Here is a 14,454-nt window from a genome sequence, read left to right on the forward strand (position 1 = left end):
GCCATCGGGGGCCCGGAGAGCGAATCGGCCGGCGCTCGTTGGTGTACCATAGAGATGACTGGTGACCAGACGGTCACAGTCATCTCTATGACCGTCGGAGGACCGGGCGCGACGTTATGACGTCACGCCCGGTACCCGGAAGTAAACAAAGCCGCAATCGCGGCTGTCGGCATGTAATCTGTGATTTTTTTTTCACCGATTTCATGCTTGTAAGCCTGTAGGAGAGATGTGGGGTCTTATTGACCCCACATCTCTCCATAAAGAGGACCTGTCACACTGATTCCTATTACAAGGGATGTTTACATTCCTTGTAATAGGAATAAAAGTGATCAAAAAAAAAAAACATTCAAAAAAAGTGTAAAAATAAAAAACTAAAAAAATGAAGTAAAAAATAATAAAATAATAATAAAAAAAATTTAAAACGCCCCTGTCCCGGTCGCTCCCGTGCAGAAGCGAACGCGCATGCAAGTCCCGCCCACATATGTAAACACCGTTCAAACCCCACATGTGAGGTATCATCGCGTGCGTTAGAGCGTGTGCAACAATTCTAGCACTAGACCTCCTCTGTAACTCAAAAATAGTAACCTGTAAAAAAAATTAAAGCGTCGCCTATGGAGATTTTTAAGTACCGAAGTTTGGCGTCATTCCATGAGTGTGCGCAATTTTAAAGCGTGACATGTTAGGTATCTATTTACTCAGCGTAACATCGTCTTTCACATTATATAAAAAAATTGGGCTAACTTTACTGTTTTGTTATTTTTTATTATTATAAATGAAACAGTTTTTTTCCCTAAAAAAAGGCGTTTGAAAAATTATTGCGCAAATACCGTGCGAGAAAAAAAGTTGCAATGACCGCCATTTTATTCCCTATGGTGTCTGCTAAAAAAATATATATAATGTTTGGGGGTTCTGATTAATTTTCTAGCAAAAAAATTGTGATTTTTACATGAAGGAGAGAAGTGACAAAATAAGCCCGGTAACAAAGTGGTTAAAGATCTGGAAAAAAATAGTTGCTCATGGAATTTGGGTTTGCTAGGTCAACTTAGGCAATCGCTAAGATTTTTTAATCTTTATACGTATTTTAAAGGCTAATATTTATCCAAGGGACTGTGACATTCTGTAGACGTAGAAAGTTATGTTTTTGTTTATCAGGAAGCATGTTGTATACCTGAAATAGAACTAAAACAGTCGGTTCCTGCTCCAGTGCTCCCTTTTGCTTTTTTCTCCACTATAGCTATCTGTAAGGGTATTCCACTGTGGGGTACTCACAGAGTAGGATTCGGAATATAGGGTAAGCCTGTGCAGATGGAAGACTCAGTACCCTGGGTGTAGGAGGGTTTAAATGGACAGCCAGTCTGTTTACATCCAACTGCCCATAGAGCAGAGCAGACTGCTGCGAACAGATCCCTTGCTGAGCAAAAACAGATCTGGCCTATGTGCAAGGGGCCTTAGATTCAAATTTAAAAAGTTTATACCACATTGTAGTGAATACACATCAAATATCAATCCACGATTAACAGTAATAGTCAGAAGCATACAGGGTGACCCTGTCTTACCTGTCTACAATTGTGGACCATAAAGTCCAGGCATCACCTGTCACCATGGACATACCTCCTAAGGGGTCTTCAGGGACTGGTTCCAAAACAGAAGGACCACAGCCATGGACCTGCAGTACCCTGCAGCTGATTGTACACATCGACTACATAACTCTGCCCGCAGTACAGTCTTTGGCCCTGTACACATGACCGAGTTTCTCGGCAGAATTCAGCCAGAAACTCGATCGGAGCTGGATTCTACCGAGAAACTCGGTCGTGTGTACACTTTTCAGCGAGGAAGCCGACGAGGAACTCGTCGGGCCAAATAGAGAACATGTTCCCTATTTCCTCGTTGTTCAATGAGGAAAGTCGGCCTGCCGAGATCCTCGGCAGCTTCAACACTGAACTCGACGAGGAACTCAATGTGTTTGGCACGCTGAGTTCCTCGGACGTGTGTACGGGGCCTTTCAGTGATGAAACACAGTCAGCTTTCCAGCACCTAGCAAGTAGCAACCTGCTGTCTAATTGGTGCCCAAGAGTTTGCAGGCCACTCACAGAGGGCCAATGGGCAACATGCGGCCATTAGACCCTGTGTTGGACACAATCCCTCTTTTGCCTAGTTGTCATATAACATTTAATTCATGTGTAATACATCTGTGCTAAAACAATGAATTAAGAATAATAATAAACAATAGAAAAACAGCAGTCTGCAAAATGTTCTTTGGTTCAAATATTCAACAACTGCAGGGCTAGAAGTGAGTCTTCCTTCCATGCAAATTTGACCACCACAACAAGGTAGGATGGTAGCTCACCAGTTAGACCAAGTTGGATCTCACATGCTGGGAGGTCAACCTGAACTAATTTATAATAAAGACATCCATGATCGGCAATAATCATTATTACCTACCCTGCTGAAACTGGTATTCCCATGCAATAATGGTAATTCTCCCTTGGATTTCACCAGAAAAATTTAAAAACGACTGGCAATTTATATGAGTAAACACTATCGCTCTAACCCCGCAAGTATACAAAAAACTCCACCGCTCAGAAACATGTTAATAGCATAATGACATCAGTGCCTTATTTAGCTTTAGGCACTGACCTCATTTTGCCATTAAAGTGTAACTTTACTTATCCTGAGCACCACAAATCAAAAATACTATTAAATACATTTATAATATTCAAAGCAAACTCACCAGTCCATCAATGTCTCCATGCTTTATTTATTTTGTTAAACAAGGGCAAATGATTAATGTAGCATTTACCTCCTGGAATCCACCTGCCATTAGCTCAGGCATGCAAGCAGGAGAGGGTGTGCATAGCTGAGAAAATCCCTCCTCCCCTCCTCCCCTACAGAAGACTCCTGGGATGTATGTCATAATTAGCCTAGGCATGGAAACCAAAAAGTAACTGAAGAAATGTAAAAAAAAGTTTAAAACAAGTAAATATGATATACTTTCCTATCTATTTATCAATGGTAGCAGAATGAGGAGTAAAAATAGTCAATGCTGATTTAGAGAGTGAAGTTCCACTTTAACGCGTGTGTGTGTTGTGCAATGAAGACAATGAACTAGCTCATGTATAGTGACAACACCCCGCACTTATGTGTCAATGCTGAGACCACTAAAGTGAATAATAATACCCACCCCCCTCCATCATCATGGCCAAAATGCAAAGAGGGCATAGTAATACTAGCAGTAAAGTTTAACCATGTTATGCTTAAAACCCCTTTTGAACCCCCCATAGCAGGAATATTATTCATGCGTTAAAAACAACCTATAAAAAGTATTTCCACAAAAAAAATTTAAGTAATACTTAAAGGAACATCCATCCTACAAACGACTAGAGGATCTCAGGCATGACTCAAAATGGTCAGCAAAATTCTCTCAATATACAGATTTGATGGTTGGTCTTCAAACCTTTAAAATGTATCTATTTAACCAGGAAAATATCCAAATTTAATGGCATACGGAATATTGACTTACAAGTGTAGATATGACTCAGAAATTCCCTGGTCGTTATTCTGATATCCCACCCTATTGTTTCTGGTCTGTGTCAAAGCTGTTATCAATCTCGGTCTGTTTCTTATAACCTAAATGCTATGAGGCACTTTGTTTATATGAGCTGTTTTTTCCCTCTCTGTTAGACCCCTTTCACACGGACACGTTTTTCAGTGCTGCTATACCGCCTCAAAAAATCGTGCCCTGCAGGCTTCAATGTGAAAGCCCGAAGGCTTTCACACTGAAGCGGTATGCTAGCAGGACCGCTCCAAAAGTCCTGGTAGCCGCACCTTTGGAGCGGTATAGGAGCGGGGTGTTTACCGCTCCTATACCGCTCCTTCCCATTGAAATCAATGGGAAACCGCATCTTCAGAGGCGCATTGCGGGCGGTATTAACCCTTTTTTCGGCCGGTAGCGGGGGTTAAAACCGCACCGCTAGTGGCCGAATATTGCGGTAAATACGACGGTATAACGGCGCTAAAAATCGCTATACCGTCACCGCACCTCCACTGCCCAGTGTGAAAGGGGCCTTACACACTTCCAATAAAATATATTGAACAAAATAATTATTATATCAATTAGATGTTTTACATTTTTTGGAAAGAATTACTGTAGGGGAGAGCTCCAGATGGAAGGTAAATAATGCATCAAAGCTGCTTTACTGCTGGACTATAACCCTACGTTCACACCTATGCGTTTTTTTTGTGAATTTTGCAGTTTACAGAAACGCAGTCCATTTATTGTTGTTTCCTATGGACCTATGCACCAGAAATCCAAGTGTTTTTTTATGTGATTTTTTATGTGTTCTGCAGTTCTTATTTTACCACTGTATATAGCTGGTTGTTAAGCAGGGGGCCCTTGTGACAAGGGGCAGGGTCTCCAGGTGGTGTAATCAGATGGCCACGCCCCATGGCTATATAAGAGTCGGCAGAGAGGGGGCGGCAACAAAACAGATGAAGACATCAACAGAACAAGAGCGGCTTTTTTTATTTATTTTTTAGCAGGTAACTGGCGGCGAGGAAAGACAAGAGCGGGAAGAGATGGCGGCGGCGGGAAGAGACAGCTCGTGGAGAAAACAGCGGGAAGAGACGGTGGGAAGGAGAAGACAGCCAGAAGAGACAGCACAAGGAGGAGATGACAGGAGGAGACGGCTAGAGAAGACAGAGCTATTGATAAAGGAATTATCAAAAACTGGCTATTGTGTTTTTATTACATTTCACTGCTTTTTTTGATGAATGGGTAGGGGTACGATGTACCCGATATCCATTTACATAGGGGTGGGCTGGGATCTGTGGGCCCCCTTCTTAAAGGGCGCATCCAGATTCTGATAAGCCCCCCACCGACAGACCCCCGACAACCACCGGCTAGGGTTGTCGGGAAGAGGCCCAGAGCATTTAAAGAAAAAAAAAACCTGTAAAACACAAAATACAAGAAAACTGAATGCAAAAATGCTGGTCTAAAAATGCAAAATGCACTGAAAACGGGCATTAAAAACGCATCAAGCGCAGCCACATAGATGGGAACCGAGACGCAATGGTATTTTTTTATTAAATGGATTTCAGCTATAAGCATTACCATTGTATAAAAAACACAACGTCACTCCAATCATTAACAATTAATTTGCAAAGTGGGCAGCATCTACTCATTTAGTAAATAAACCCCAAAGAAATCTTATGTTTATAGGAGTCTTGTGTCAGTGTTTGCAAAAAATGGAAGTGTGGACATAGGTATCCAAAGGTAATACTATTGCAGAGAGGTCCCATCGCTGAAGAATCCAAAAGGTACAAGAATTCAGCAAGTAGCTCAACCCACAAATGAAATAACATTATTGGGCGATTTGAACCTTTGGTCATGTTGGTCCTATAGTTGCTTACATAAAGTAAAACAAATCAAAAAACTCTAGTTTTACTAATATTTCAAACTAAAATAAATAGAGATGTAAACCAAAAGAAATACTTACTAAAGTTGCTGTGCCAGGATAAGGGGCCACATAGTCTGTAGCATATGTCGTGTCCAGATGTCTACAAAGTAGAGCAAACAGCTAAATAATTACAATCAACATTTAAATACATGTTTATATCTATAAAGAAAAAAAAATGTACATAATTTCATATTCTTGATAAAACTGGCTTTAGTCATGGTACAACTAACTGACTTTTACTATTTTGCAATTTGTGCCCTGATGAAGCAGTCAGTGTAAATATTTGATTTAGTTTTAGTCTTATGCTGCGTACACACGATCATTTTTCGGCTTGTAAAAAAACTAAGTTTTTCAGCCTCTATAAAAAACAACGTTTTTTCCAACTTCATCAATAAACCGACGTTGCCCACACACGATCGTTAAAAAAAAATGCTCTAGCAAACACGTACGACGGCACTATAAAGGGGAAGTTCCATTCGGATGACGCCACCCTTTGGGCTGCTTTAGATGATTTTGTGTTAGTAAAAGACGATTCACGCTTTTCTATCTGTTACAGCGTGATGAATGTGCTTACTCCATTACGAACGGTAGTTTTACCAGAACGAGCGCTCCCGTCTCATAACTTGCTTCTGAGCATGCGCAGGTTTTTCACGTCGTTTTAGCCCACACACGATCATTTTTTACAACCCGAAAAACGACATCGTTTAAAATGTCGTTAAAAAATGCAGCCTGTTCGAATTTTTTTTTGTCCTTTTTCAGAACCCCGAAAAATGATGTGAAGCCCACACACAATCGTTTTAAATAAATAAAAAAAAAGTTGTTTACATGTCGAAAAATGATCATGTGTACGCGGCATTAGTCTTAGGATTAAAATGGCATTTTAGTTTTAGTCCCATGCTAGTCTTCTGCAATTGTTTTAGTCATCTTTAGTTGACTAAATCTCCAGTACATTTTAGTCGACTAAAACTAATTTTAGTCGTCTAAAATCAAATTGTAATGCATTAGTTAACATTTCTCTACAATTTCCAAACTCATTATATACTTGAAAAAAAATCGAATTTGTTATTTATGGTATTGAGGTATGAACATGCACTATAGACCAGTGTTAATTTCAATTTATTTTTAGTCTTAAGGCGGCCATACACGGTTCGAATTTTGAAAGAATTTTCTTTCGAAAATCGTATCAAAGAATTTTCGTACGTATTTCGCACCATTAGTGGGCTGCAGCAACAGACGATTTTCGTGCAGCAAACAAATTTGAGAAATCCGACATTTTGTAATTTTTTTGAAAAACTAAAGATTTTCTGATCAATGATGGGAAAATCGTGCCAGAAATGTAATAGAAAAAAAAATGCGCATGTGCAAGAAAATAATATTCCCGGAGAGAAACGAATATTCCCGGCAACATGAAGGTTTTGTCGGCCGAATTTCGAAAATCAATGGTGGCATCATCGGATCACAAAAAAAAAATAACGTTGAAAAAAAAATTTGTTTGAAATTTGACCGTGTATGGCTTTACTCTTTTGACTAAAATGGTATTTTAGTTTTAGTCCCATTTTAGTCTTTTGACTAAAATGGCATTTTAATTTTAATCATATTTTAGTCATCTCAGTTGTTTTAGTTGTATTTTAGTCGACTAAAATAGTATTCATTTAGTCGACTAAAACGTTTTAGTCGACAAAATTAACACTGGAAGCAGTCTAATGCTGGCCATACACTATACGAAAATTCGGCCGACATTCGGTCGTTAAGAAAGATCTTTCGTTTTTCGGCCAGTTAATGGGCACAGAATCGATAATCGTTTGGACGTTTTTGAGCAAAAAAAACGAAGGACAAGTTTGGAAATTTTCTGCCGAACGAACGATAAATCGGAAGGTTAATGTGTTTCCCGTCCGAACTTTCTGCACTAGGTATATGTAAAAAAAAAAACGAACCATTTTTTTTTTTTATGTCCACTGAACGATTTATCGCTCATTACATGATGGCACTATCGTTTGCGCTCACGAACGAACTTTCGTTTTTCGAAAGTTCGTTCGGACGATTTTTCGTGGAGTGTATGGCCAGCATAAGGCTCGGCTCACACTGCAGCGACCTAAAAGTTGGGCCACTTGCGGTGCGACTTTGCCAGACAACTTCCCGGCGACTTAAGTACTACTTTGATAGAAGTATAGAATAGAAGAGAATAGACGTTGGATACAAGTCAGCTTGAAGTAGTACAGGAGCCTTTTCTGAAGTCGGAACAATTTCAGTAGTGCTATTTAGGACAGCTCTCATTGACTAACATGGGATTTTTCACATCACACGACTTGGTGTCTAACAAGTCGGATCCCAAGTCGCAGCAGTGTGAACCGAGCCGAATGCCCGGTACACATGATCGGAAATTCCGACAGCAAAAGTCAGATGTGAGCTTTTGAACGGAAATTCCGACCGTGTGTACGCTCCATCAAACTTTTGCTGTTGGAATTTCCGCCAACAAAAGATTGAGAGCTGGTTCTCAAATTTTCCGACGGAAAAAATTACTATGGGAAAATCCGATTGTCTGTAGCAATTCCGACGCACAAAATTCTAAAGCATGCTCATAAACAATTTGACGCATGTTAGGAAGCATTGAACTTATTTTGTCGTAGTGTTGTACGTCACCGCGTTCTTAAAGGACGGAAGTTCAGAGAACTTTTGTGTGACCGTGTGTATGCAAGCCAAGCTTGAGCGGAATTCCGGCGGAAAAACCATCCAAACCTTTCCGATAGAAAATCAGATTGTGTGTATGCGGCATAAGTCTTAAATGTTTCACTTTTCAGTTTGCAAATAAAATGTAATAATGCAAAGTTTCTTCCTTGTGTTGATGGTATACCATGGTAGAACACTCTGCTCCTTTGGAAAAATACAGAAATAATAGAAACCGACTTTATATCCTGCCGGACCATTTTTTAAATTAGCAAAAAAAGGCCCTGTTATCTTGCACAGTTTGAGTTATGTGATGAAAGAGATTAACTTTGAATTCCCCTTTATACACTGCTCCAAAAAAATGAAAGGAACACTTTTGAATCAGAACTCCTGGGATATTGATCTGGTCAGTTAAGTAGCAGATGGGGAGGGGTGTATACAGAGGGGGTTGTTAATCAGTTTAGCTGCTTTGCTGTTAATTTCAATTAACAGGTGTACTAGATGGGCAACAATGAGACGACCTACAAAACAGGAATGTTTTTTCAGGTGAAGGTGTCTGACATTTTTTTCCCTACTCATCTTTTCTGACTGTTTTTTACTAGTTTTGCAATTGGCTAGGGTCAGTGTCACTACTGGTAGCACAAGGTGATACTTGGACCCTATAAAGGTTGCACAGGCAGTCCAACTCCTCCAGGATGGCACATCAATATGTGTTATTGCCAGAAAGTTTGCCGTGTCTCCCAGCACAGTTTTAAGAGCATGGAGGAGATTCCAGGAGACAGGCAGTTACTCTAGGAGAGCTGGACCGAGCCGTAGAAGGTCCTTAACCCATCAGCAGGGCCGGTATCTGCTCCTTTTGTGCAAGGAGGAACAGGATGAGCACTGCCAGAGCCCTACAAATTTACCTCCACCAGGCCACTGGTGTGAATGTCTCTGACCAAACAATCAGAAACAGACTTCATGGGGGTGACCTGAGGGCCCGACGTCCTCTAGTGTGCTCTGTGCTCACTGCCGGACACTGTGGGGCTCGATTGGCATTTTCCATTGAACACCAGAATTGGTAGGTCCGCCACTGGTGCCCCATGCTTTTCACAGATGAGGGCAGGTTCACCCTGAGCATATATGTGACAGACATGAAAGGGTCTGGAGAAGCAGTGGAGACCTTTATGCTGCCTGTAACATCATTCAGCATGACCGGTTTGGTGGTGGGTCAGTGATGGTCTGGGAAGGCATATCCATGGAGGGATGCACAGACCTCTACAGGCTACACAATGGCAACCTGACTGCCATTAGGTATTGGGATGAAATCCTTGGACCCATTGTCAGACCCTACGCTGGTGCAGTGGGTCCTGGGTTCCTCCTGGTGCACAACAATGCCCGGCCTCATGTGGCGAGAGCATGCAGCCAGTTCCTGGAGGATGAAGAAATTGATACCATTGAATAGCCCCCACACTCACCTGACCTAAATCCAAAAGAACACCTCTGGGACATTATGTTTCGGTCCATCCGGTGCCGCCAGGTTGCACCTCAGTCTGTTCAGGAGCTCAGTGAGGCTCTGGTCCAGATCTGGGAGGAAATACCCCAGGACACCATCCATCGTCTCATTAGGAGCATGCTCTGATGTTGTCAGGCATGCATACAAGCACTTAGGAGCCATACAAACTACGGAGGACCATTTTGAGTTGTTGCAATGAAATTTCAGCAAAATGGACTAGCTTGCTGCATAATTTTCTCACTTTGGTTTTCGGGGTGTCTTTGAATTCAGCCCTCTGTAGGTGGATAATTTTCATTTCCATCAAATGATGTGCCATCCTTTCATTCCGAACACATTACCCAGTCCATATCAGTATAGATATCCAGCATGAGATTTTTGCCTGTTGAGATCTGATATGTTTTCAAAGTGTTCCTTTAATTTTTTTTGAGCAGTGTATAACATATATTTAAGCCTTTATAACATCACTAGTATTTTTAAATAAAGTCAAATTGTTAGTTGAGTTTTGAGAGAGTCGAGAGAATCACACTTGTTTCCGTACAGGTACAATGAGAGAAAAGGGAGGACTTTAAGCAGTGGCTAGTGTAAGGGTTATCAATTCCTGGGGCTCTGCTGTAAATTATAGCATGCTCAGTAAACAGAGGAATCAATGTCATCCACGGTGCTCACTACTTTATGAGCCAGTAAATGTATTATTCAGTAGTTACCATATAACTCAGATGAGAGGTGACAGAAAGGAGAGCTGTCATCAGAAATATATACTTCAGACATGAGACTGACATGCAGTCTAGACAGACAAAACGCAACCGCCATCCCTGAACATGAGTTTGCTTTCCATATGTATTGTGTACCCAGTCACTTATCTATACAGTATTCAGAAGATCATTCAGCCTAATTTATTAATACCAACGGTTTTCATTTTTTATTTATTAAGGAAGTGATAGTTCATAACAACAGTAATTTACTGTAGGTGACATCAGGGTGTCACAGGCAAAAATAAAAAGGAGAGGAATATCCCCAGTGAGGGCAAAGCAGCAGTAAAAACCTTAACCATTTGAGTTGCAGTTCAGTGAGTAAAATAAGTATTTCATCCCGAAGCAAAACATGACTTGGTACTTGGTGGAGAAATCCTTGTTGGCAAGCACAGAGGTAAGACGTTTCTTATAGTTAGTTACCAGGTTTTCACACATCTCAGAAGGGATTTTGGTCCACTCTTCTCTACAGATCTTCTCTAAATCCTTAATGTTTCTTGGCTGTCATTTGGCATCTCGAAGTTTCAGCTTCCTCCATAAATTGTCTATAGGATTAAGATCTGGAGACTGGCTAGGCGACTCCATGACCTTAATGTGCTTCTTCGTGAGCCACTCCCTTGTTGCCTTGGTGGTATGTTTTGGGTCATTGTCATGCTGAAAGTCCCCCTACTCAAGAAGGCACATGTACAGTCATGCCAATGAACATCTAAACGATTCAGACAATGATTGGGAGAAAGTGTTGTGGTCAGATGAGACCAAAATTGAGCTATTTGGCATTGGACTCGCCGTGTTTTGAGGAAGAAAAATGCAGACTATGACCCTAAGAACACCATCTCTATAGTCAAGCAAGGAGATGGACACATGGTGCTTTGGGACTGTTTCTCTGCTACAGGTACAGGCCGAATTTGCAGCATTAAGGGGCCAATGGACGGGGCCATGTATTGTAATATCTTGGATGAGAACCTTCTTCCCTCAGCCAGAACACTAAAGATGGGTCTTCCAGCATGACAATGACCCAAAACATACCACCATGGCAACAAAGTAGTGGCTCAAGAAGAAGCACATTAAGGTCATGGAGTGGCCTAGTCAGTCTCCAGACCTTAATCCTATAGAAAAAGTATGGAGGAAGCTGAAATTTTGAGATGCCAAGGGACAGCCAAGAAACCTTAAGGATTTAGAGAAGATCTGTAAAGAAGAGTGGACCAAAATCCCTCCTGAGATGTGTGAAAACCTGGACACTAACTACAAGAAACCATCTAACCTCTGTGCATTCCAACAAGGGTTTCTCCACCAAGTACTAAGTCATGTTTTGTTTGGGGATCAAATACTTATTTTACTCACTGAACTGCAACTTAATTTATAGCATTTGTTTTGTGTGTTTTTTTCTGGATTTTTGGTTGATATTCTGTCAATATTTTAAATACATCTATGGTATAAATAATAGACCCTTCGGGCCAGATTCACAGAATAAGTACGCCGGAGTATCTGCTGATACTCCGGCGTACTTCAAAATTTGCCGCGTTGTATCTTAATTTGTAATTCACAAACAAGATATGGCGGCTTTTGGCAAAGATCCGACAGGCGTACGGCTTCGTACGCCTTCGGATCGTAGGTGTAATTTTCCGGCGGCCGCTGGGTGGAGTTTGCGTCGTTTACCAGCGTCGGGTATGCAAATTAGCTGTTTACGGCGATCCACGAAGGTACGTGCGTTCGATACGTCGTCGCTAGTCGGTTTTTCCCGTCGCAAACATAAGCCTGCTTTTTCATGGCTTACATTTCGACCAGCCATGTTAAAGTATGGCCGTCGTTCCCGCGTCGAATTTCAAATGTATTTTTTTTTTTTGCGTAAGACATCCGGGAATACGAAACGACGTAACACACGTCGCCGTTCAAAACATTACGTCGGGGCGACGTCATTTTGCGCAAAGCACGGCGGGAAATTTTCACACGGAGCATGCGCAGAACGTTCGGTGCAGGAGCGCGCCTAATTTAAATGACACACGCCCCATTTGAATTAGGCGGGCTTGCGCCGGTGAGATTTACGTTACACCGCCGCAAGTTAACACGTAAGTGCTTTGTGAATCAAGCACTTACGACGAAAACTTGCGGCGGAGTAACGTAAAGGGGATACGTTACGCCGCCACAATTTTTCATGAATCAGGCCCATCGTTTCTTTGTAAGTGGGCAAACTTACAAAATCTGCAGAGGATCTAATAGTTATTTTTCCCACTGTTTTCAGCTGGAGTTGGACTTTATGCAAAAAAAAAAAAAAGACATGCTCTAGTAAAACAATTTTTACTTTAACAACAGATTAAAAAAAATACAAAAACAAAAACACATGCAGTAGTTAATGTTACACTTCGTTACCCTGACACTACATCACCCATTTAATAACAGTGTTATTGTTATTAATACATTAAAATGTCAGTATGAATTGTGAGATCATTGGTAGCTGGTACATTTATTAGGTCGGGAATTCATTTGTTACTTTAACTGCTAATTATATTCTCACAGTAAATGATCAGTGTACTCATCATTTATGGCAAAGGCAAGTCTAACATTTTAATCATTAGACCAATTGTTTGATTTCTCTACACAATGCAGTAATAATTGATGTTATTTCTGTAACTGGTATGCATTTAAAAACTGTATTGTAGGCCACAAGAAAATGCAGTTTTTGTGGGTTTGTCTGCACAGAATTAACTATAATAATCCATTTGAATGGAACATTAAAGTGATACTAAACACACAGTTTAATTTACATGATCCTTTCTGTATATGGATGTTGGCACTGTAATTATTTTAAATAAAAAAAAAAAATCAAAGTACCCTTTTCCTAATCGATAGACTACTGTTACATGACCCAGTTCTTTCCCAGTCTGTCTGCAGGGAAACATAAGCAGGGGAACGTTTAGTCCTCTGCTGCTGGTCACATTATAAAAAAAAAAAAAAAACACAGCCTTTTGGAACAGAGTAAAAATAATTAATATCAATAAATGGTTTTAAATTGTCATACAAATATGTATTTGAAATCAAATCTTTATTATTTTTTGACAATAACATGGTGTGGGTGGATTTCTGCCAGTCACAGGTTGTGTCACGCCCCTCCAGTTTGTGTCTTAGAAAAGGTAATATTCTGCTCCCCATGTGTTTAGCTGGTTAGTGGGCATGAAAGGAGGAGGTAGGGAGTGGGCTGTCATTTACTGTATACACCCACATGTGTGACTCTTTAGTCACATGGGCTACTCAGATGTAATAGGTAGGAAATGCTCAGCATAGAAACACATTGATAACTGAGCATGTGCAGAGCTGCCAAAACTGCTCAGCAAAATCCCTAGCTACATTGGGGACATGGACAGAAGAGGGAGATAGAGAAATGCAGGATCAACTAGGTTTTTGCAGAATACAGAAAACAGAACTCATAGTGACCGAGTATGAAAAGCATGCAATGCAGCATTTATTGATAGTTTTTTTTATGATGTGGGTTTCGTGACACTTTAATTATGGCAAGCTCTGTAGTTGTCACTTTTGCTACATGGCAACATCAAATCCAATTTCTACTGGCATTTGATGTTATTCAAGAGATAGGAAAAAAGATAGAAAGGCCAGTTTGTTTTCCAAGAAAACTGACAGCCATGGGAAAGCCAGATGAGAATACAGAAAAATGTGTTACAAAGGTAGACCATTTCTCCATAGTCTGCCGCACAAGGTAATGTAGTATGGTTTCTACAGCTCAATGTAGCCAATATCTGTTTTTCTAACATAGATTAAACAATTTAAAGGAGAACTAGAGTATATACATTTTTTAGATTAATTGTGCAAGTCCGGGGCAGCTGCGGTGGCTCAACGCGATTGGCACTGCGCTGACAAGCCATTCACCTCTGCAGCTAGGGGTTCGGATCCCGGTCTCAGCTACATGTGAATTGAGTTTGGTGGTCTCAGCCCGGCTCCTGGTGGGTGTGCTATGCGAGGTAAGCCTGCGCTTAGTATGCCCACCCCCCTCCCACAAAAACCACCACACTTACACACACTCAAAATTGGGTTAACATGCACGCACTTTGACCACGCGGTCTCTAAAAAGAGAGGCAAA

At 40.9% G+C, this 14,454-nt stretch overlaps 1 protein-coding gene across 1 annotated transcript in view; it reads right to left on the bottom strand.

Moving 5' to 3' along the window:
* C1H9orf135 (chromosome 1 C9orf135 homolog) overlaps positions 1-14,454 on the bottom strand; it is a 44,986-nt gene that overhangs the window by 11,169 nt on the left and 19,363 nt on the right. The window contains exon 6 of the mRNA XM_040356771.1: positions 5,496-5,556. Coding sequence (XP_040212705.1) covers positions 5,496-5,556 — 61 coding nt within the window. The remainder of the gene's footprint in view (positions 1-5,495; positions 5,557-14,454) is intronic.

The sequence above is a fragment of the Rana temporaria genome, chromosome 1, assembly GCF_905171775.1.
Source record: "Rana temporaria chromosome 1, aRanTem1.1, whole genome shotgun sequence".
Classification (NCBI taxonomy): domain Eukaryota; kingdom Metazoa; phylum Chordata; class Amphibia; order Anura; family Ranidae; genus Rana; species Rana temporaria.